General features: G+C 42.9%; 1 protein-coding gene across 1 annotated transcript in view; it reads right to left on the bottom strand.

Moving 5' to 3' along the window:
* The window catches only part of GRIN2B (glutamate ionotropic receptor NMDA type subunit 2B), a 168678-nt gene that overhangs the window by 6953 nt on the left and 136906 nt on the right, over positions 1-24819 (bottom strand). The window contains exons 4-9 of the mRNA XM_062492275.1: positions 24123-24331; positions 23634-23805; positions 22811-22964; positions 21145-21270; positions 18103-18332; positions 1994-2154 (exon numbers count right to left, since the gene is read on the bottom strand). Coding sequence (XP_062348259.1) covers positions 1994-2154; positions 18103-18332; positions 21145-21270; positions 22811-22964; positions 23634-23805; positions 24123-24331 — 1052 coding nt within the window. The remainder of the gene's footprint in view (positions 1-1993; positions 2155-18102; positions 18333-21144; positions 21271-22810; positions 22965-23633; positions 23806-24122; positions 24332-24819) is intronic.

Below are 24819 nucleotides of genomic sequence, written 5' to 3'. Positions count from 1 at the left end.
CCCGCTTCTCTAGCCTGTCCAGATCCCTCTGGATGGTATCCCATCCTTCAGGTGTCATCTTCACCTTTGCCATAGTTTAATAAAATCTAAGCCTAAAGCTGTCTTGCAAGTGAATCTGGGTTATAAATGAGGATAGTGTATTTCTTTCTATTTGGTAATCATAATTTGTGACCTTAAAAGAAAATTTAAGAAATTTAATTAAAATTTAATTTAAATTTAATTAAATTAAAGAAAATTTGGAACTCAAACATACTGCAAGATAAAGATGAATGAGGAAGTAGTCAAGGGGATCTATATCCTTAAGAATAGCTCATATTTCTGTACTGCCTGTCATCTCAAAAGAATCTAAAATGCCTTATAAAATGTATCAATATTAGATAGAAAAGCAGAATTGAAGTAAGGAAAATATTTTCTCCAATTCAAAAGCTGGCATGACTTGTTGAGAAAAGCATTGTTTTTTTTTTTAAATCAAATATAGTCAGGATATTATGTTTATTTCCTCAGTACTGTGAAAAGTACTACCAGATCTTTACCAATGTCAACTGCCCATGACAGCTGCTTTATGGTTTACTATGCTGAACTGGTCTTTGTTAAAGAATGTCCAGCTGAAAATCACAACAAATATTCTGTTTCAACACAGAGAAATCCCCATTATGGACATAGAGAGTACAACAGCCATATGAGAGCCTTTTCACACTGCAACAAATTGATTTAGATGTGGGGGGCAGTCTCAGGAGGCTGCATCTTCCACAAACCCTAAGACAGCTGATGGGTAAATCCTCCCACTAGATCTGACATGAAGCATTTTCTGACAAATGACCTAAGACCTTCCAGTTGCAAATTCTCTCTCACGTACTATGTTTACAATACACCTCCTGCACATATATTTACAGTAGGTGATTATCTCACTTCAAGTGCTTATCTGTGAGGAAGTATGTCCAAGGGTGAATAAGGAGCAAGGATGACATCTATCACAGGTGATGAGCTCTATTGCATCCATATATTTCCAGGACAGTGCATATTTATTTCCTGAATGATGACCACCCTGGCAAATGTGCCTTCCCAGGATGATATCCAACAACAGTACAACCATTTGCAATGGCTGTGGGCCTCTGAACCTGGCAAACAGGTTTAGGAATATTCAGTCAATCTAGTAATTAAATTGGCTAAAGCATCTTAATTTGTGCTTTGGAAGGAACTTTCTCATAAGAGTGCAACATGAGGATAAGCAAAAATGGTTTTTGTTCACTGGGGCTGGGCTATGACAACCAAAATGGTCAATTCTGAAAGGAGGTCTTTAATTACAAAGGCTTGCAAAATGTCATTTTGAGTTAGGTCCTTTGCAGATTCACTGTTATTAAAATAGGATGAGCTATTCAAGCATGCTTTTTGCTAACAATTTTTCCCACGTCTCCAAAATTACCCAAGGAAACGCTTACATATTTTTATACTTCCATATTATTCAAATAATGTTTTGTTTAGCCCTTGATACTAAAATATTACAGAGAGTAGACTACTTCCAAACTATTTGCTTCAAACTTACCTTCCATTACATTATATTAGCTGGTGATACACTGGGGTGGGATTAGTCTGACAGCTTCCTGATTAACATAATCTTTTACACACAGAAGGAGGGAAAACAAAGGAATTTCCAGATGACACTATAAATGCCCTGAAAAAACTTTGTCCACAGAGACCTGTGAGCTTTTCTTCCGTATGTGTAAAAACTCATCAGAGTGAAACATCTTGATGAAGCAAGGTCTTTTGAAACAGTACACACATGGATTATGTACACAGGGATACAGCAAAAAACCCGGCAAAAAGAACCACAGAGTTACTCTCCTGTTCTACTGTGCTATGTGTGGCCCTGCTATACTTTTAACCATGGAATGATAACAGAGGCTCATTTTTCAAACCTTACAAAGTAAATTTTCCAGACAAACATGCAAAAAATCAGGCTTCTGTGGTGAGTAAGCATGTAAGAAAGCCTCACCCAGTCTTCAGTGAGAACAGTGCATCGTCCACCCCCCTCTGATTGAACTTCACCATGTAGCTGTGCATTTCAGGGTAGTTGTTGCGAATGTTCCTTTCCGTGCTGCCGTTGGGAACTGTCCCGAAGCGGAAAGGGGGTGAGAAGTCATTTGGTTTCTGGAACTGAAGAGACAGAAAAAAGGAATATTTGTCACAGTCTTTCAGATTGAAGGAGTCATTTGGTTGGGAGAACATTGAAAGGTTGATCTGATTTTATTTTACTATCATGTAAAAAACATAATTGAGAAGATATTGTATTTCACTGTGTTCGAACACTAATATCTCCTGTTAATGCCCAAGAAAAAAGAAGTAAATCTCAGCAAGGTGGGGTTTTGTCTCTACTCTGGTTTAAGTGCATGAAGTGGTCAGTAATCAGAGAATAAACAAGAGGTTAGATAAAAGGACAAAGGGAAGGGAAAATATAACAGTGGTGCTGGAACACAGTCAAGAAATGGTTTCCAATAAAGTCTATGTGCTGTGCTTTTTATCCACAAACTCTCACTGAATGCCTAAGAAGTATCTTTTTCAGCTCTGTGAATGCCTTTACACTTCCTGGTTCTGACAGAAGTAGAAAAGTAATTAATGAGGAGAGATGCCTCCCAGCACACCTCACACCCACTTCACCAAACAAATGATCAGCTTTCAAACTTTTGGGCAAATGTCCCAGATGAAATGCTGTTAGTGGCTGCAAGTTACTAGTAACATTTGATGCCCAGAACAGAGCTGGCAGAACACTCCAAAGCTTTTGCTGCTCACAAGAAATACATTCATCATAACATTCCCCACAGCTGCAAGCCTGTGAGATTTTATATGCCACTTGCTTAACTCAAGTCATAATCAATGCTCCCTGGGATTTTATGAGGAGTAAAATTTAGACTGTCAATTATCAAGACTGTTTAAAACCCCGAGAACCAAGCAGATGAGAAGGAGCACAGAACTATAACCAGTGAATAAGCAATAAAGAAAAAGATGCAAAGGTAGGTTAAATGGAAGGAAGCCTCCTCCTCTCTGGATATATCAAGCAGTAGCTTGACTGGTGTTATTTTTTGACTCCCAGCTGGGACTGTGTATTTCTATGATCCTGCGAAGCACGCTGACAACATGCTAGTGGTCAGACCAAAACCATTTAACAGCAGGAGTGCACCTGGTACATGAATATGTGCAGTCATGCACTGCCACCTTCTACAGGGCTGCAATCCACAGATAGTTCTAGCTTAAAACACACGCAGATGAGTCTTGTTCTTGAGCTCTGTGTAAAGCCATTTTGAAACTTGGTCAACTCAACTGAGGAGGCCTGAGCCCCTAACGCAGTGTATCTCACTCACAACATCTCAGCCATGAGGACAGCTAGAACCTGGGTCTGTGGATGGGTGAACACACTGTTCACAAGTTTCTGTGTACCAGTCAACTCATCTCTCCATCTCTTGGATGGCAAGACGGGTTAACTTGTATGTGCATGTCAGTGTGTGAGAGAGAAGACGTATCCTATTGCTTTAAGCCAGTAAGAAACATTGGGGTTGTTTTTCTGAACTCAGGCTAGTGCATCACCAACAAAACAGAAGTTTCACATAGCATAAAACAGACAGTAAGGTGTCTGTTAGAACTTTGTCATACCCTCTAGGGAGGAAGACAAACTCACAGCTATCAAAGACTGTAATGAAAGCAAACTTTGATGGGAGAAAAATCACCACAGCATGCTAAAATTATTCTTTTTTACTAAGCTGATTAAAGCAGCAGCCTAGGGGACCCATCACAAGGAGGGCACTGCCATACCAGACACAAAAAAACCCACAGTCCCCCCCCGACATGCTAAACCAGGAGACTGCAGTGCAGGCAACTTGCTTTCCCAGAGGCTGCAGAACCCCACCTCAAAGTCACACAGGACATTCCCATTCCCATTCCCACAGAGCCCTCTGACAGAGTACAGTCAACAGGAGAAGCATGGGGCAGACCTGACCAACATTTGTGTGACAATCAGTTTTGGCATGTCCATTTTATATCTCCACCCTCCATTCCCAGTGACACAATCTCTACTTTTATCTGCTTCCATCGTGATGACTACAAACTGGAGTAACAAGGATTACAAAGTCAGGAATTCCCCTGTGATAAGGAAAATAATCCCAACTCTGAATTTTCTTATGCTCCCACTCTGTTCCAGAGCCCATAATAGCAGCCGCAGGTGAAAGGCTTCAGATTTAATTTTTAATCTCCTGGGCAATCAATAAATAAATGAAAACATTTCTCTTGTAAGAAATTACTGTTTCTGGCAACTGGAAAAGCACATTTCTAGAGAAAGAAGTCAGGTTGATGACTTGTACAAATTCACATACCACTCATTCACTCACGAATCCTTACCTCCTGCTCATTCCTTAGTCAGAACAGATCTTCAGACCCAAATTACTCTCCACACACCAACATGCACACACACTTCAGCAATAGCTTGGTGAACAGCAAGACGGGAGACAGTATGAAAGGATCTATATAGGGCCCAACCCAGGCAATTTTAGCTTGAATGTCCAAGAGGAGCACAGAGCCTTAACTAACCTTACTTAATGTTTACAAAGCTGAAAGTAACTGATGTCCAGCTGACTCCACAGTCAATGCAGCCAGAGATAAGCATCTCCATATTTTAGAAGCAATAGCAGCACATGCCTGCAGCTTTCTGGTAGGAGACAGCAGTTCAAAAATCCTCATTAGTGTTTCTTGGCAGTAAGTGGGCACAGCTCAGTCCAGGGTCCAGTGAACTCTCCAGAGTCAAAAACTATTGCATCATTCTGAACTAACTTCTGTCCCACACAGCTCATACTGAGGGAACAAGAAGACATGTGAGCCTTCCCAGAAAGTTCATGGGACAGATGGGGAAGGAGTGTGCCCTCTCCTGCCAACAGTAGAGGAATGTGTGGAGGAACTGGAGATGATCCATAAGGAGGAAAGTTAATTGACAGATTGTCAAAGAGTTCAGTAAGAAAAGCTACTTGTTTGATTTCTCCCAGGGGTTGGGACCGTGGGCCTGGATCATAAGTGTCATCCCCAGGGAAGCAGGGCTCTTTGGCAGATGGGTCTATAAGGAGTCTCAGACACGAGGGAGGAGCTGATGCACAATGCAGGGGGCATTCCATGGAGGAAGCCTGTGCAGAGGTAATCTCAAGGCCGCAGTGAACACTGACAAAGGAATCAACCACAGATATAGACAGAAAAGATCAGAATGTGGACTAATGAGAGAACTGCCCCATTATTTCATGCAAATATTTCTCCTGTCAGATCCCTAAGTCACAGCTACTCCAGGCATCTGCAGAGTCCTATGAGGTTCTGGGGAAAAAAAGAAAAAAAAAATAGAAAAAAAAAAAAGCAAAAAAAAAAGCTGTGGTAATAGGGGAAGATAAGCAACTACTTCAGTTGCTGAGAAAATCCAGCTGTACAGGGTCCCCACTTGTAGGATCCCCACGTTATACTTGCCTGGGGCAGGAGACCCGTCCTGCTGCCCAGCTCTACCTACCTCAAGGGGTGCCTGTGAGGGACCCAGCAGGGCTCAGCTGCAGTCCTGCACCCAGAGAGCCCCAGGCAGAGATGTATCCCACTTGCATCCTCCCTCTCCTTCACTGCAGAACCTCTGTTGTGAGATGCTCCCCTTTTAAGCACCCAAGATGTTGCGCACATCCTCTCACCCATGAAAGAGGTCCCACTTGCTTTATATCAGTTGTGAAGGTGGATGCTAGAGATGGGGGCAGAAAGCACACACCGAGGATGCCTGAAGGGCTGGGACATGACATATCTGCGTTTAGAGCCCAGTGGCTGCCTGCCTCCTCAACCCCTCACTCCACAAACTGAAATCAAGCAGCATTAAGTGCAAAGCAGACCCCGGCTTTGGGAAAGCAAGCTGTCAGAGTCAGAGAGCAGAAATCTTCCTTCTCTGGAGAGCAATAAGCACACAGGCTGGGAGCTGTTAGCGCACTCAGGGGGGAGAGCTCCTTTGTCACTCCCCTCCCCATCTCGCCATGAGAGCTGTTGACAGCAGCAGTGAAAGCGGGTTTAAGGGACCCGGCTGGCAGAGCTGTTTCATTAGCAATTTGGAGCCGTGCCGTGCAGAAAGCAGCATTGTTCTCAGATGTTCGGATATCAATCTGCATAATGAAACAGGTGATAGGAGCTCTTCCCATTCATGCAGAAGCAATTGGAGGGGATTTAGAGATGAGGGGAAGGGGTTATGTCTAATTGGCCACAATTAATTTGATGAGATTTTTTTTCAATATATTGTCTATCACCGAATGGATCCTACAGAAAAGCACATCTGCACTTATTTATCTGCCTGATGTAGGCCCTGTTTACACTGTAAAGTGTTTGCCAATAGCATTGAAAGCAGTTTCCCAAACTCAGCAAGCTCTTGCAACAAAAAGGCTCTTTTTTATCAGCCGATTTACTTTTACACTGCTTAAAAAACCCTCAAATCAATCTACTGCTGAATAACACAATGAGCTGGCAGGACTTGGTGCAGGGGTGGGTGCGTGGGTGTAGTGCTTCACCCTTACACAGCTTCTCTGGGAGGGCTCCTTACGTTTTGTACGGCTCAGATGACCAGTTTAAGTTTTCTACCACAGGAAGCTCCATAGCTCTGACCCATCAAACTAAGAGCCACGAATGCAGCTCCTCTGCTAGCTGCAAGTCCAGAAGAGCTTAAGCCCATGTTAGATACTTTGAGGTCACTTAATTTACCCAAAAGTAAGTGCCAAGCTGAAATGCCTAGGGAATTTCACCCAGGGGATAGGTTTCTCATAGCCCCTGTGTCAAATCTGCCCACTACCTGAGGGTGGTTTAGACACTGCAGTACACCTGAAATAGCTCTAGACATCTACATTGGCCTAAATGAATCTAGCCACAGGGCCATTCAGCCCTCAGGACATCTCCCACCAAAAGTACAGGGAGCCAACCACTATGGGTAGCAACAATCCCAAAGTGCCCACCTCCCTAATGTATAATCTCTTTGCATTGCCCAAACATCCTTGATTGTCTCCTCTTGTTTTGGATCAGCTGCATGTCACTGCAGTCAGCTTGCACCTTTCTTCATTGCCTAAAAATCCAACCAGGCTGTTTGCACAAGAGCTTCCTTCAGAACCTTAAAAATTGAAGAGTGGGTCAGTAGTTTTCAGATCAAACTCTGAGATAGCTCTATGCCTGTACTTAAGTCCTGATAGGCTACACATATCTACAGCAGCATGTCTTGCCCTAGCGGCTTTCTTTGTCCTCTGTTTCAGTGAGGAAATTAGTTCCTTGACAGCTAATAGAAGACTCTCAGAGAGAAAAAGCTTGTTTTTTTCTTCTCCCCAAAATACATAATTTTTGTCCCCAAGCTGCACCATGAACAATGCCACAGAATCACAAACCTGGGCTTGACCCTGAGAAGATGTCTCTTCCACCTCTGTCTCTCTGGTGAGTCTCTCCTGGACACCACCATTCCTGACAGCTCTTAATCCAGCCCACTTTGGAAGGTGGGTGGTGCTGGAGACTCCTCCATTCCCTGGAAGATGTCTGCCAGAGCTTTACTACTGCAGTTCTTCCAGGTATCTGAACTAAAACCTTCCAGCTGCAAATACAACTGCAATATTTTCTGTTGTTTTGTCCATGGGCAGGGAAATCCAAATAGTTTCTTCTTCTCTGAAGGTGCATTTTTGAAGACCACTGTGCTGCTGCTTCTCCTTGTTCTTTGTAAGGCAACACAAACAACCCTAGTGAGAGTTCATGCATATTACTACTCTTCTCAGGGCCTCTCTGTATTGTATCATGTTTTGTCTATCCTTCATTTTCAGCTTGCAAGTTCTTCAAAGCTGCAACTCTGTCCTGATCTGCATTCAGGTAGTGATCAGTTTGTTTCTGTTTTTCAGAATGTCAATCATCACTGCCAGCACCATCTTCAGGGCTTTCACTGTATTCTTTTCTTTATGTAGCTTGGATTGTGCACATAGGCATATCCACAAATCCATGCCCCCAGTCACCTGTTCTGGTAGAGGAGGCGCTCTACAAATTTCGAGCACAGAACTGTTGGTGGCATAGTGCTGTAGGCACTTTAAAATCTACAAAATTGCGTCCCAGCTAGGAGTGTGCCAGATGTGTGAGTCCAACAGCATAGGCAGAAAATCATACTGCAAACCTTAATCTTAGCACTGGTAGAAGTCTGTGAGGAGAGCAGACTAAAGTGACTGTGCTGCTCATCCTGTATTATTAATGACTCTCTTGTACAGATACTTCTCTAAATTCATTCCTAAAGCATTCCTCTCCCCTCTGCACAGCCATGTAGTTTTGACATTACAGATATTCTTTATTTCCAAGGTGGAACTCTCAGCCATTTCTAAGTGACTTAAGTTTTCAGATCATCCTTCTACCCTAGCTCTTTTTAGTTCCCTCCTGCATTTCCTCACAATAAAATTCTGTGCCTCCTCAGCAGTGGCTGGGAGTCCTCACAGCTCTGAATCCAGTTGTCACATCACCTCTTCCTGAAACCCTAGTTTCTTGTCTTCACTAGTCAAACAATACATGTCTTGATTTATAAACCAAAAAAGGAAGCTACAAAATGGGGGATCGAGCAGCACCAAATCAAATATTTCCAGTATCCAGTTTTGGGAGGGCATAAAATTACCTTGTGCTCCCTCAGACTTTGACTTTGTCGTTTATCTTATTATTCATTACCGAGTGATGTTTCAAATTCTCTGTCTTGCTTTGCATAGCGCTTTCACCCATGAATTGTTCTAGATAAGTCCAAGAAAGGAGTTATCAGTAAGAGCAGCTGACTGCAGTGAAGTTGGCAAAGAATTCGATTAAAGTCCCTTTTAAAGGAAGATGTAGTGGGGGTCAGACCCACAAACAAGAAAAAAAGATCTGTGAATGTCTGTTGATGAAATATGGACATGTGCAGGTCAGGAAAGGGAACAGAGCAACCTAGTGACAATGCAGAGGTGAGGGGGGGGGGCAGGTGAAAGCAAAAGAAAAGAGTTCAAATATAGCAACTTTAAAAATAGTTGTCCTTGCAAAATAACTGAGATGAAAGCAGAGATCCAACTGGTGGAAGAAGCCTCCATCACATGCGGTTATTGCCAGAGCAGTGCACACAGTAGGATTGTGCAGCCTCTTTGCAGGCTGGATTGCTACGTACAGACTTGCTCTGTGCTGCTTCTGCACGGAGCAGGAGGCTGAAAACCTTGGGCAGTGCAGCATCACTCCAAACAGGCAGCATGCTGGGGATCCCACATCTTCCATAACCACACCTACTTGTGCCTGCTGCCACCACACTGCCTTTTGGTGACCCAAGCATTACAGCCACACCAGGTGTGAGGGGCACTTCAAGATCCCAGCATCACATACAGACAGAGTCCACCTTCCACCAGCACACCAGACTCCACCTTCCACCAGCACACCAGGAGTCTTCTGGGTGGGCCGAGTGCGTGAACATTCTACAGGCTCTGTGCACTTTCTCCACCCAGCAGATAATATTAAAGCCTTAAATATTCCTCAGGACACGTTCAGCAGTACATAGGCTTCAAGTCTCTCTTAGATGTCCCTCAAGCTTGACCAGAAATCTGTAGTGGAATCACTGAGTTTCACCAGCCTGAGCCAAAAGCTGTTTGCACAGCTCAAGTGTTGATATTACAATAATAGAACACCACAGTCTTATCTGTTGCAATGAAGGGCTCTATGTGTACCATAGCTATGATACACTCAACTTTTGGTTCCATGCATGTAGAGGATGGAGATCACCTGTTTATCCAGCCTCAAATCGTGCCATGTATTTAATTCTTGAAACTCAGCTTCCTTGGAAGCTAAACACAGTGGGACAAAAGATATCCACTGAATAATCCCAGGCAAACACAAAAGAGAAATTCGTGAGGCGGAAAGATGCCACTTACTACACTCATGTTAATATCATTAGGAATGTAGATGTTCATTCAGAGGGAGAAAATTAACTGATTAAAAAGACCTTGAGAGGAGAGGTGACAGCTAAGTACAGGGGAATTTGAAATCTGCTTTGTTTGCACATGAGACAGCTGGTTAACAAATTATGAAACACTCTGAGAAATTCAGAGGATGTCGTTTGGTAGGGGAGCAATTCCATTTTTCACCCATTTTCACTAACAAAGGAAGGTCAGATCCTCCTGTCTTCTGAGTACTAACAGTAGCCAGCCTACTATTATGCAGGTACTATCCACTGGGCAGCAGGGTGAAACCCTGCACAAGTCTGGCAAACCTCCAAAAGACTTTACAGGGGTCAGAATTTTCATCCAAGCAATTTTAAAAGCCTAGTAATCACATTAGGGCAATTTCTTAAGCACGTCTCTAGGGCAGGGAGGCAAAGCATAAAAGCAGGGCACTTCAGACAGGGCAGCACCTTCCCAGAGCTGGGAGATAACACCTTCCTTTAACCTTCTGATGAAAGCTGCCTCCTACCTGCAAGTCAAAGACAGAGAAATGAAAGCTGTATCACTCCCATGCAAGTCCTGGGGCACTGAGCTACGCCTGAAGTAAACAAGTCTACTGGGCCACAGAGATTTTGGGGAAGTCTGACCTTGACTAAGCAAAGGCCTGGGAGAAGCAGGGCTTCTTTCCATGCAGTGAAGTAAAAATGCCTGGAAAGATACAACCTGCCAAATATTTATCAAGTATATGTACATATAACTCCAAATGTCACGGTGACTAGGCATCAGGAATGAAAGTGTGGGGGTACAGCTGTTGCATATTTTTTTTTTTAATCCTGTAGGTCTCATGCTCCCATCCCTTTCCCACCAGTAATTAAGCTCTGATCATTCCATTGAAAGAGACCAGCTCTCATCTCTCAGGCTGCCAAATTCTGGTGGCAGGCCCACTGTCTTTTATTTGACTGCAAAGTGCCAAGTACATTTATGGGCACCATATAAATAATAAATATTCTTTGTTTCCCTCTCTGCTGACGTATACTTATGTTAGAAGCAAGACAATCCTTTGCTTTCCTCTCACCCTCTCCCCCTTAAATAACTCTCCAAAGAGCTTTTTCCAGACTGCCAAGCAATTAGCACAGAAGCAACCAAATTTAACTCCTACCTCCAAAGAGGGATAGCTCCAAGAGCTGGTGAAAATGAAGATGAAAAGAAAGAGTCAGTGGTGTCCAAGGCCTGCAAAAGGCCAGGGCACTGTGGAGGGGGAATGCAAAAGCTGCAAGCTAAGGACTACACCACGGCCCCATCACCAAAGTCCTTCATCCAGTGACTCTCATCTGTACCTCCAAAAAAGCCCAGGGATTTGCATTTCTTCCTTTCCAGCAAGGATGAATTAAGCCTACAGCCTGAGTATCCCCTCCCTTTGTATCTTACCTGTTTACGTTCCCTACTAAAGTACATTTTAGCTGTCAACAATCCTGAATAGTCCCGTTAGAGGTTTTTATTGTCATTAAATCATAGAATGGGGTGGAAGAGACCTTAAAAATCATCTATTTCCAATACTCATGCTGTGGGCAGGGACACCTTTCACTAGACCAGTTGCTTGGAGCCCCCCATCCAACCTGACCTTAAACAGTTCCAGGGATGAGGCATCCACAGCTTCTCTGGGCACTTCTTCCAGCATATCACCACCATCACAGCAAAGACTTTCTTTCCTAATACCTAATTGAAACCAGTTCTCTTTCAGTTTGAAGCCCTTACCCCTTGTCCTGTCATTACGTGCTCTTGTTAAAAATCTCTATCTTTCTTGTATGCTCCCTTCAGGTACTGGAAGGCCACAACTAAGTCACCCTAAAGTTTCCCCTTTCCAGGCTGAACAATCCCGATTCTCTCAGCCCTTCCTTATAGGAGAGGTGGTCCATCCCTTTAATCATTTTGGTGGCTTTCTCTGGACTCATTCTAGCAGGTCCATGTTATTTTTCTTCAGAAGACAACACCCCAGAGCTGGATGCAGCACTGCAGGTGGGGTCTCAGCAGAGCAGAGCAGAGGGGCAGAATCCCCTCCCTGGCCCTGCTGCCCACCCTGCTTTGGATTCAGCCCAGGACACAGTTGGCTTTCTGGGCTGAGTGCACATTGCTGGGTCGTGTCCAGCCCCTTGTCCACCTGCACTCCCAAGTCCTTCTTGGCAAGGCTGCTCTTGATCCCTTCAAGCCCCAGTCTTTTTTGATCACTGGGAAGTCCTTCCAGATGAACAGCAAAAGAGAGAATCCTGAGAGGCCATGTGAAGGCTAAAGCACACTGCAGCCTCCTTGCTGCTCCACACTGTACAGTGCTGAGCTGAACAAAAAGAGGGAGAATGACAAAGAAGTTAGGACTGAAGCAGGGGGCAAACAAGACATATTTGAAAACCCACTGACTTTAAACATTTATAGTCTTAAAAACTACTGAATCTCATTTTAGCACACAGCCACAGAGGTTTGTTCCAAAGATCTCAAAAAGCATAAAAATTATCCCAATGCAAAGACTGCAGAATGTCTAAACCTATGATAAACACATCCATCTTCAACGGCAAATATTTATCTGAGATTATATTTATGTATACAATAAATGCAAGTCACAAATCAGAAAGATCTATTACTAACATATGATATGCTGTAGCTATTTTATAGCTATTTATTAATAAGAAAATTTTAGCATAATATGTAATTACATATAGTACACATGCATTATGTGTGTTTATACATAATATATAGCTATACTATATAGTATTTTAAAATGCTATACTAAATTTCATACAATAATATATTTCATACTATAGCACTTGATGATTTACAAAGAGATGCAGAGAAATAATCAGATTTTATGACATAAAATTTCAGACTAACAGAGCTCTGTGTTTTTTACACTTCACTGTGTACCAGTGTTTCTTGTATTTAGCACTAGTTGATATCACTGTTATTGATAAAGGTCATATTTAAGCAAAAGGCACAGTTCAACTCACTTACAGGAAGATGGACCCCAAGGAAAAGGGAACCATGAAAACAAATTCAACTCTACCCCAATGGCATAAGGTCTAGTGATTCAAGAACCTCTTTATTTTGGGGACAACCTATTTAGTTTTTATTTTTCAATTAAACAAAACTTGATTTTTGTCCTCTTTATTTTTTTTGTCAAGTAAGGTGCATCAGATTTATGCATTTTGGAAAAGGTTATGATTTATCACAAGAGGACGGGATTGGAAGTGGCACGGTCTTTCTTCTGTCTGCCTAACTCATATCTCCACAAAGGTGTTCTGACTATAAAAATCATACTGTTGCTGAAAGATTGTGGACTTTCTGCCTTTGGACACCACCACATAAAACTTCCTTTGTATCCTGCCAGAATGTGTGGAACTGACCACAAACGTCAGTTAAGGCTAAATGTTTAATCCTGTGGAAGATTTGTACTGCCTCCAAGCCGCCCAGTTAGACAATCTTCCCCTTAGAGAGCTCACGAGGCACAAAACTGACCCTCACTTTTAGCCCTCTTGAAAAACATCTAGCTGAAGGTAACTTCTCTGCATTTTCCCTGCACTTCTCCAGAACAGGTATTTGTTGTGCAAAAGCTGCAAGCTCAGGGAAGCATTCAACTTCAATCATGTGAGTAATAGCCCATTGACTTTAATGTCATCGCTCATGAGCACAAAGTTAAGCACACGCTTAAGTGGTTCTGCATATCTGGGATCCTTGTATAATTTCGATTTAATGTGCTGCAAAGTACAATGTGGGAAATAATTCATTTTTCAGTTTCACAGCCAAGCATCTATTACTGCCAGAAAAGAGCAGATCCTTTTTTTTCTGTAGGTTTTTCAGTGAGGCTTTTGTTCTGTATAGATTTGAAATGTTCCATTCACCTCAGATCTACCTATGCTGTTTTGTCTTCCAATTATCTCTGTCTGTCCCCTTCTTTAGTTACAGAAAAAAATATTTTTTCCACTTCCCCCCCCCCCTTAAATGTAGGTCAATTTTAGAAATAGTACATTTTAAAAATGACAAAATACATGTCAGAAAGTATTCATTAGGAAGTATGCTAAAATGAGCTATTTTGGAAAATATCAGGAATTCCTTCTGACTTACACTCTCCTCAAGCTTTTTGTTCAGTAAAAATACTGGCCAGTTTCAACTTCAAAATCTATCTTTCAAAAGGAGAAACAAATTCATATCTACTGAAAAATTAACTGACCTATGCTGCATTTGTCTCAACGTTTCATTAACGCATTAAAAAGCAAATAAATCAAATATATGTGAAATTTCAGCAATCTATGTTGATTTGCAGGCACGCAGAAATCTATTTCTCTCTTTTTCATGTCAATTACAAAATTACTATTTTGATACTTTATTAGTTTCTTTGGCATTTCCAACTAATTTATAGGAAAGGATACTATTTTTATTATTATTATTATTAACCTACTGCCTTCTAAATAATTTTATTTAAATGGCCTGCTGTCTGTCCACAGTTGCTTTTATTCTATTACTACTGTATATAAATGGCAATTACGTATAGCTATTAGATTACTTCACACATTAGTTCATTTTATATAATCTTTCCTGTATGTATTGCCTTCGTTAGACTGAAATACCGCAGGCGCTTGTTTCTCTAATGTGTCTGAAGCACTCCCGCTAATGGAAATTGGGTTATATCTTCTGATTGCACTCGGATAAAATCCAGACCCAGGAGTTGACTGCAGTATTCTGTGACAGGCCCTCTTACCACTGGGGTCAGGGCAACATCAGCCCCCCGCACGGATCCTGGATGGATGCAGCCCAGCAGCACATGCAAAGATGCTCCAGCTGGGCTTGCTGGGAGCTGACACGGCCAGAGTGGCACTGCCCCTGCCAGGAACACCTCCAGCCCCTCCACTGCACAAGGTGGACTGGTGAAGGCAGAAGGTGCTGCTTCAGCACCTGCACAGGAGGGAGGTGGTTCAGCATGCTACAAGCACAGGGAGCTGGAAAGGAGATGCTGTCAAGAGCAGGACTTTTCCTGCAGAACTCATGAGGCCAGTGCTGCTCTCAGGCAGGAGCTGGTTTCTCCTCCCTCAAACTGCCTATGGCTGCCCCAGAGTCCAGAGTAAAGCTTGATGTATGATTTAGCAGCTCCCGAGGTTAACATGGGGGAACTAACAGCCATCATGAGGTAGGTTCCTGCATCAGCTCTGGCACCTGTTCTGAGCCAGCTATGCTCAAAGGGTGGCATTCAACAAGATGAGCATCACCTGAGACAGAGAGAGAGTGGCAGAGGTCCCTAAGTTCAGACAGGGGGCCTCCAGACACCCTCAGTTCAACCTGGTACCCTGGGACAGAGGCATCCACACCAGCCCAGCTCAGGCAGGCATGTTCCAGCACCCACAGAAGCACAGTAGGGCTAGGATGTTAGTCACTGTCTTGCATGCTATTAGGAAGTAAATGCCAGGGCACGGCCAAGACGTCATCCAAGTCCTGAGACATCTGGAGCATTTCAGCCTGCTTTTCTGGGGAAGTGGCACGCTGGCAGCTGTAGGTACTTCTTGGAGTGGTTCTCCCCAGGCAAGACCTAAGGAAGAGGGTACAAGGAGACCCTCAGGGTAGCTGTTACAGAGTGTAGCCAGCTTGACCTTGACGAGTGCCCCCCCAGCCATGCACAGCAGTGGATTTTGTGAGTGCATCTGGCATTTTGGCTGCTCTACAGTGTCAGTGGGACAATTTCCCCAGGTACTGTTGTACTACAGAGACATTTACAAGCAGATCTGGGCCTAGGCAAGTAGGAACAATAATATCCTTTTGTTACTGTCACTTTGCCTGTTGGCTTGGATTACATCCTCTGCTGAGTCCTTGTGCTGGACACAGCTACCCTTACCAGCTGATGGAGATCTGCCTGACTTTTGCTGTGGACACCAGATCATACACTGGGGATAAAAGAGATTGGAAGTGACAGTCTTTCCTCTTGGAAAACAGTCTTTCCCAGCTGGCCTTGAACAGTGACTGCCTCTTTTGAAAGTCTGAACTGGCTTTAAGGAGGCAAGAGAAGTGAGGTGGAACACTGCACACCTCCATGTGCCCTGGATGTGGCTGTGTCCTTCACCCTGGCCAAGCAGTGCATTGAGAGGGTGAGTGAGTTGCAAGCAGTGCACAGGCTTTGGAAAAGGGAAAAGATGATATTCAGAAGAGTGAATTCCTCCCAGACCAGGGGATCTTGAAGCAGTGTGACAAATGTCTAGATGACTGGTCCCAAATCCTACAGGGCCCTTTGCATATTCAGAGAGTAAAATCTATGAGCCCAGTAGATCAAGCTCATTCACTCAGTTATTTTGGATGGAGTTAGTCCCACTTGCCTTTATTGCCCAAAGGCAGCTCTTGGCCTTCAGTTTCACCAGCCAATTTTCATTTGATTCCAGATGCTCTGGTAGATCGTAATCTTACCCAAATATTGTACTTGCACAAGCAGCTACATTTGAGACATACTACAACTCTCTGACTATGTACTATGGCCTTTCTCTTCCCCACAGAAAAAAGCACATATGCTTTAGTGTAGCAAAAGTAAATACAGGTATGCTGGCAGAGAAAAGTAGAAGAAAATGGCCTCGGTCCAATATACACAGGTGGCCCTATGGTGAAATCAACTAAAACAGACTCAGAAATTTGCATCCAAAGGCTCTGTGAAGCTCCAGGAGTCGCTGCTTTCAAATGGTATTTCATGCACATATCTCTGCAGGTATGAAGAATATCTCAAAAAAGTGAGAATGAAAGCATGTTCTCTCCATGAGCCTAGGCACAGCCTCAAACAATAGATCACAAACAAATGGGTACAAACTATCCCATTTAGCTCAGACAGTGAAAACCTAATGATGACAGACTAATGTTACCTCTGATAGGGCTGGCTGGTTTTGATCAGTATCTTTCAATCTGAAAGAGCTCACAGCTTCTAAGGAGTCTCTGCAACAATATCTACCTGACAGAAAAGCATTCTCCCCTCCACCCCATTATCAACACAGCACATTGCAAATTAAGAGACAGTGTGAAACAAATTGAGGTCAAAATTAAAACAAATAACAGGAGTACTTCTGCATGGATTGTATTATTCTCTGCCATGTTTCATTCCAGGAAAAAACCAAAACACAACGAATAACAAAATTAGTAAGAAAATCTCCTATGATTAATCCATCACAAAAATTCCAGCCTGCTGAACAGGACGCTGTATACACAGGAGACCTGGCCACAAATTATTTCTAGACTGTCACGAGGGACACAAGAGACAGTAACTATAACCAGCCCAGCAGCTACTACTGACACTTGCAGTCCTCCTCTGGCTGCTATTCCCAATAGCAATGTGTGCAACCCATTGCTATTTGGCTGCCCTGCAATGGCATGACCTCTTAAACAGCCTCAGTGACTGAGTAACAAGCTCAGCATGGGCAATTGAGCCTCACAATACTCAATTCCTTGTGAGTAGCCTCACCACAAAACAAAAATAAAGCAATGTGCAAAGCATTACACCCTCACGAGCCAGACAGTGCTACCCTGCATGTATCAGCAATCTTCCTAAAATCCTCAAGTGTTCAGAGTCCAGCAAAAGCAAATGCTCTGCATGGACAAAATGCTGCGCAGGTAAACAAAGCACTGAAATGCGGTCTGAGCAGAAAATTATTTCCTGTGTTAAGCCTCCAAACACCTTGAAAAAATGACAGTATAACTTCAAACGCAAGCAATAATAAATCATTCAAGCCACATTGATTTACCCCCATGGACAGAACTTTTTTCTCAGAATAAATTAACAGATCATATTTGCTAGCCTTATGGCTAGCATTCCTACCCAAGACAAATTATTTAAACCTGAAAACCCAGATTACAGCCATTATACATATCGTCTCCAAAATTCCATTAGTTTGTTTCTTGCTGACAGTCAAACTGTGGTTTGGGATCATGCAAGCAAGCACAGTTCAGTTCAGATCTGTTTATAATTCATTCCTGAAGTGCTTAACACATGTAAAAGTGCAACTAAATACTAATGAAAAACAGTTGTGCTATTTATACTGGGGTCTAAAGCTATGATGTGACTCTGAAAACACCTGCCCACTTTCCTTGTGAAAAGAAAGAAGAGAGGGTGGAGCAGCCTGTTCTGTGGAAAAGGCTGCTTTGAGGGTTTGGGAGGATGCATTACCTTTTTGTCGCTCAAGCCAGACACCTGGTCCACGTATTCCTCTTGGATCATGAAGGCAGCCAGATTGGCAGTGTAGCTGGCCAGAAAGATGACAGCGAAGAAGGCCCACACCGACACCATGATCTTGCTAGTGGTACCCTTGGGATTCTGTACTGGCACAGAGTTGTTGAACACCAGCCCCCACAGCAGCCAGATAGCTTTGCCAATGGTGAAAGAGGGACCTCCTGGTTCTAGAGTGATTGAGAAACATGATCCCACAGTGAACATCTGAGAGTAAGTGGTCTGCATTTCCACTCTCATACACATCTTGACATCAGAGTTAAGAGCAGAATCTATTCCCACTTGTGAGGTGAATATCTGCAGCTGCACTCCCCGAAGTTAATGCTACCACACCTCAGCAAAGTGCAACCTGAAAAATTATTTTTTAAAAATGTCCTCAGATTTCCATATTTTTTCAGTCTCAGGGATTTCCACAGAAACCTTACATGAGCCTTTTTTTAATTTGATTGAAGTATCTAGAAGCCCAAGCATTTAATTTTGGTTGAAGTGTTGTCCCCAGAAACAGAATTTGCTCAGAAGCATTCTATCCTCATTTCCAGCTGTTCAAGGGTGATGTCCTCAAACTCCTAGCACATACCTCTGTAAAACATGGCTCTCATTGTACTTGTACAAGGAAGAGCACCATCTGAAATAACATGGCTCTACAAATACTTCTACGAGAGTGTTTCATTATTCAGTCTGTTGAACATCCATGAACCAGAGAACACAGCTCCCTCTCCCCATATTTTGTGTCTAAGGTACATGATGGTGTAATATATTTGGTCCACTTTAGGAAAATCTGCAGGTCTGCCCTAGATAGTCCAGGAGCGGTGTTTTAAAAGTTCCTATTTTCCCCTTACTCACTTTTCAGTGTGGAAGTTCACTCATACCCCAGAAGCCATGTGTGAGGATGAAGCACTAGATCTGAGAACTTGTGAAATGGCACCTGTCACCCAGCAATCTCATAACCCCAGCACATGCTGGTTCCTTTAGTGGGAACCTAACCCACTAAGAATTTCCTCAACTTGAGCACAAGAAGAGCTGAGAGGGAGAATGCAGATGTGATCACTCTTTGGATACTGAGAAGATGAATGGTACAGTTCAAGCATCTGTCATTCCTCCAGTGGTGCCAACCTGATCTGCATCCCATGTTTTATCTCCTCAGGCAGGCTGATTGGATCCTAGTGCTGCTGCCTGTAGTTGACTCTAGCCAAACAGCAAAAGGGAAGAAAGTTTTGTCATGCTTCTCCAAACTTCTGAGCAGTGAATTGCATAGATCATCTGGAAATACTAACCATGTTACCCTAGATACAACTGAACAATGCAAGGGGCTCATTTTTCACCCAGGAAACTGCACACCAGGTATCAAGCAGAATCATCATCAGGAAACTGGTGCCTTTAAATTCCAGGGAGATAAAATTCCTAAGAGAAACATGTTTTGGCAGTCTTTGTCTTTTTATATGCTGGAGTGTTATTTTTATATCACTCTCTACCTAGTGTGCCCTAAGATATACAGGTGAAAGGCCTGAAAAACATCAGTGGGAACTGTAAGGTGGAAGGAAATCTTGAGAAGTTCCCTTCTAAAAGCCTTCCTCTTTCCACTGATCACTGCACGTGCTTCCACAATTACTTTGTCCGACACAAAATTGTAATGGCAGATTCCAATCCAAAAGTCTTGATGTTCGTAAAGAGAAAATGCAGGTGTTTGAGGCGTACTGTCAGGGGCATACTGTCATAGTTCAAATGCAGCCAAAGTAACATTAGCCAGGGCTCTCATTACCAAAATCAGCATTGCAGTCTCTGCAGCAGATTTCTGTATCTTCATATTTCAATTCTCAGGGATAGTATCTGTCTGATCATGCCATACTCTTCATAATTACTCAGAAATAATGATACTTGTAGCTGCAGTTTGGCTAATTTAATAACTGTACAACTGTACACTTTTACTAAAAACTGCTTTCAGTTCCACATCTATATTAATACCTCCTAAGAGATTCAGGTTTCTCAGTACCTGTGCCCACAGATCCACGGGGTTATGATCAGATGCCATAAAGGCCTTCCACAGCTCCATGTTAAGAGACAAGTTCTCCACTTCCCCATGTATGTGGTTCTGCCTGCATTCTCATTAACATTTTTTATTTTCATTCCTCTCTAATTTGATGGCATAAATTTACTCAAAACACTAGACTTGGGAGCAAATGAGTGCATTTCCCAGTAACTGTCTCTCTCCTTCTGTTCTCTATGAACCAATAAATCCAGAAAGGTTTGAAGGGCTGATTCACCAGCGGGTGAAGATATGCATATGACAGAAGACTCAACTTGCTAATTGTTTTCAGGTCAATAAGAGAAAAAAGGCTGTATCTTAGGAAGGACAGACAGCCTTTCTTTAATTCATCTGTCTGCCTTCTGAAGATCAAACCACAGAGATGGATCACTTGGTTGTTCCCAACTTTCATGCTGCCCTTGGAAAATAATTCTTCACCCACTTCCAAGAAAATGAGTTTCCCATTCTCTCAGTTGGTCTTAGAAAGCCAGAAAGGCAAATAGGGCAAGGACCTGACCAGGTGACAGATGTGAATTCTGGAGGACGTAGCACTATGCTGGGAGGCCAGCAGAGTGCCTTGCTCTCCAGGAAGATGTAGCACTGAAGAATGGATTGACAGTGCTGAGCCCTGTGATTGTCTCAGAGAGTGCAGCATCATAGGCCCTGCCAGCACTGGCTACCAGGGCCCATTTTCCCTCAATGAGAAACAAGCTGGAGCTGGTATGTGCTTTAGACATGAAAGGCAACACAGCTCCGCCTCTCATGCCAAGAAAATTATCCATTACACACATCTGCTCTCTTCAGAGCCTTTTTTCTGCCTCCATCCCTGTCCTCTTTAGTCCAAATGCAGAGCTCAGAGTGGGCTAGATCCACATCACGTTCAAGGGAAAGGAACGCCCCAACAAACAAACAGAGATTGGAAACCAGAGGGTGTCATAGCAAGAAGCAGCTCCCCTTACCTCTGCCATCAGCAAGGCACCGATTGTAGCCCACAGGGCTGAAGTACTCAAAGACAAAGACAGCCACCGCAGAGATGATAAGCAGCATCACAAACATCATCACCCATACATCAGCGCTGAAAGGCTCTGGAGAGGAAAAGAAAACCATGGTGAAAGACCTGATAACACCTCACACCTCCTTTGCTCTCTAGAGAAGCCCAGTGTGGGGAAAACTGGGTTGGCGAAAAGCAGAAGTTAACACAAAGTCTTCAACCTGATTCTGAAAAACTTCTGTAAGTGGGAAAACTGCAGTTTCTGTCTCTGTAACGACTGCATTCCATCGTACTGTTACATTTGTGACACATGGCTCCATCTGGAACCACACACATCCATTGTGGCATGCATTGATAAAATAAAACGCATTGATAAAAGATTGTTCCCAGGAAGTTCTCCAGCACCATCTGGAGAGAGTGGGGAAAATCAGGCAGAACTGGCAGGGTTTCAGACGACCATCCAACTTTCAAGATGCTATCGAGCCAAAGAGCTTCTCCAAATTTCTAAGGTTCAGCCATAATGACAGTAGATTTTTTAGTATTCCATCCCTCTAGCAATGGGAACACTGGCTCATTCTAGAAATGTTAGTGTTCATGTTCTGCAAGTATTTGATCTCTGCCAGGTTTTCTCCTTCTCCCAGCCTGAACAGAAAAAGATAGGACTGAACCAGATCAAAGAAATAAAGAACTTCGCTCCAGAGTATAGCCAATATTGCAACTTCAGTTAAATTGCAGTTTAAAATTTTGGAGATAACTTTAACAATGCTTTCACATACCACAGCAATATTGGTGGACTTGCTAAGGGAAAAAACTCCTGAAGAGTTAGTAGTCATGAAACTCACATTTTAAAAGGTCTGGAAAAATTTCATTACCCATATAAAAGTATTTCTGTTTGTGAATGTTCTCAGGACTCTGGCAGAAAGCAGACAGTAATTATATAACTCATATACTGTGTTTGCAGCATCATAAAGCATTTTATAAAGCCAAATAGTAGACACTAGGAAGACATGAATGTCTCGGGGAAATGCAGTATCATTTCCGTATTCTCTGATCACCCTCCATTGCTGAAGGATACTAGAAATGCCTTTATTGCTGACACAGTGTCAGCACAGAACCAATGGTTCAACTGTTCTTGAAAAGGTCTGTTAGTTCTCTAACTTATTCTAGGTGTCAAGGGAGGGTCAAATTAACAATATCTTTACAAATATTGCCTCTCAATGTGCAACTATTTATTGCCAGTTGCTATCACCAAGTGTTATGCTTTCCCAGCTCTAAGGTTTGAATCCATTTTCTTCTGGCCTTCACTCCTTGAACATACCATTAGTTGAGTCACTGGGAAACCACGCGCTGAGATGTATGCGACAACTCTGAGTGATCCCAATTTCTCTAGGATTAGGCATATAATTGCTGAAAAATGCCTTGGCTTGGAACTCATAGGCAATGCCTATTTGCACCTGTATTTGCCTGGATTTTGCATGCCTGGGATTCAGTTCTAAAACATGGCAGTATATTTTTATACCCCTGTCCCACAGGTACTCCCAAAAAAGAGTTTTCAGGCTAAGAATCTCAGGCAACCTTCACCTAATTTTTTTATGACCACTGGTTGAAGTTTTAATTTTAGATTGAAACAGTACCTAAGAAGGCAGAAGGTGAGACAGTTCCATTGCTACGTGACACCATGACACTGATTCCCGTCTCGATGAAGGGCACAGAGAAATCCACCACTTCTGAACGTTCCTCATTAATGGTGAGGGATCCCACAGCCATATAGGCCCGTTTGGTGACAACCTGCAAGAAGTAAAGAAAAAGATCACACTCAGACACGAGGCAGCCCTCAAGCACCACAGTGAAGCCCCTTCTCATCTTCCTGCCTTTCAACACAATCTTTTTACTCCTGTAATCCCATTCCCTATATTGTTTGTAACATCTCTCCTTTCTAATCTTTCATCAGGACACCTTATTCTTTCAGAAAACCTATAGACATTAATCTTCCCCTCAAAGCTGGTATGTGTACAAAAAATAAATCCACAGAGGTCTTAGGATAAACACATCATCCACGGAGAAGACGTCTTATCTCATTTTTCTGTCCTTGCTTTATCCTCCCTCTAACACTGCAAAGCCTTATTTCATTCTTTATTCACCTTATATACAACCTAAGCATAATCTAGGTTGCAGCAACCGTGGTGAATGGATATCAGCCTCTTTCTAAGACTGTGTAGGCCAAATTTGTGAGACCATAGAGAATAATAATTAATGGTCAGACAAGAAAGGTTGTCATGGTCAGAGTGTCAGAGCAGATTAATTCACTCAGTGCCAAGAAAGAACGTAGGCCAGTCATTTCTAGAATCACCTCTGTCCCTGGCTCAGAAGTGGACCCAATAATGATGGGAGGCTAGATCTGACCCACATCACCCAGCCCAGGGCTGAAGCCCACCATGCCCTCCCTTCGCTGCTGACCTCTCCAATCATTCCATTCCATGTCCCATTGATCTTTTTTCCATGCTTGCCATTAGTCACCAAGTAGAGGTCATAGGTGAACTTGACAGACTTTGAGATTTTCTTGAGGATGTCTATGCAGAACCCCTTGCAACATTTCTTCATGTAATCTGGCTCCTCATCAGTTTTGTTCCTGAACCATCACAATAATAACGGGTTAAAAGACTTGGAGAAACTCCTATAATTCCCCTATGTTGTCAGTTTGCAATCCCCCTCCCATTATATAACATGGACAATTTATATTGTGCTATCTGTGCTGGAGGGTGAAGGGACACACTACAATGATTTGCCCAAAGGGGCCCATCATGAATGGACATGGGACAGACTCGGCATATGGAGGTGATTTTCTAAAAAGGATTATAGATTATGATGGTATTGGCCCAACAGACACTTTACATTCTGCTGAGAACAAAGATCCCAAGATGAGCAGAAAAATACAGGGGTGCATACTCAGTCACTATGCGTTTTTGACAAGGCACCGTGTTTCTCATGCAGGTGCCACTTAGGGGGTCCACATTCTCCACAATGACAAATGGTGCCTCTTCCAAGGTCACGATACTCAGGTGATCGTCCTCACGTTCCTCAGAGTCAGGATACAGCTCAAAGCGCGGCCATACGTAATACTTCATCTGCAACTTTTTTTCTTTCCATTTCCCCACCTGAGGAGACACAAACCACAGAAGATAGACTTTAATTGTCCCATCCCTTTGCACCAACCAGAGCTACTGCAGGACTGGCTAAGAGGACCATTCTGGAGTACCCAAACTCATGACTCATATCAGATGGGGACTTTTCTGGGGAGAAGGCTCTGAGTAAGTGGGTTCAAACAAGGGGAAAGTGCGCAGCAAGGAAGAGCTGTCTCATCTCTGCAATGATCACACTTTCTGGGAGAGTGAGTGGATAACCACAGGAATACTGTAACTATGGTCAAACAGACTTATGTCCTTCAACTTTTTCAGCCAAACAGCAGGAACACAATTACTTGATTACACACCTTAGCTGGAAACAAGGAATTGTTTTAAGTTTCTGATGCGTGAAAATTAATACCAAAGAGTATCTATGATGTTTTTTAAATCTTGCTATTTTTCCATAATTCTCATAACTTCAAAAAATTTCTATTTCAGTTTTAGAACACTTAATTTTTCAT

The sequence above is a fragment of the Cinclus cinclus genome, chromosome 4 (genome assembly GCF_963662255.1).
Source record: "Cinclus cinclus chromosome 4, bCinCin1.1, whole genome shotgun sequence".
Taxonomy (NCBI): domain Eukaryota; kingdom Metazoa; phylum Chordata; class Aves; order Passeriformes; family Cinclidae; genus Cinclus; species Cinclus cinclus.
Note: the sequence above shows the minus strand (reverse complement) of the source record. Positions and strands in the feature narration are given on the sequence as shown.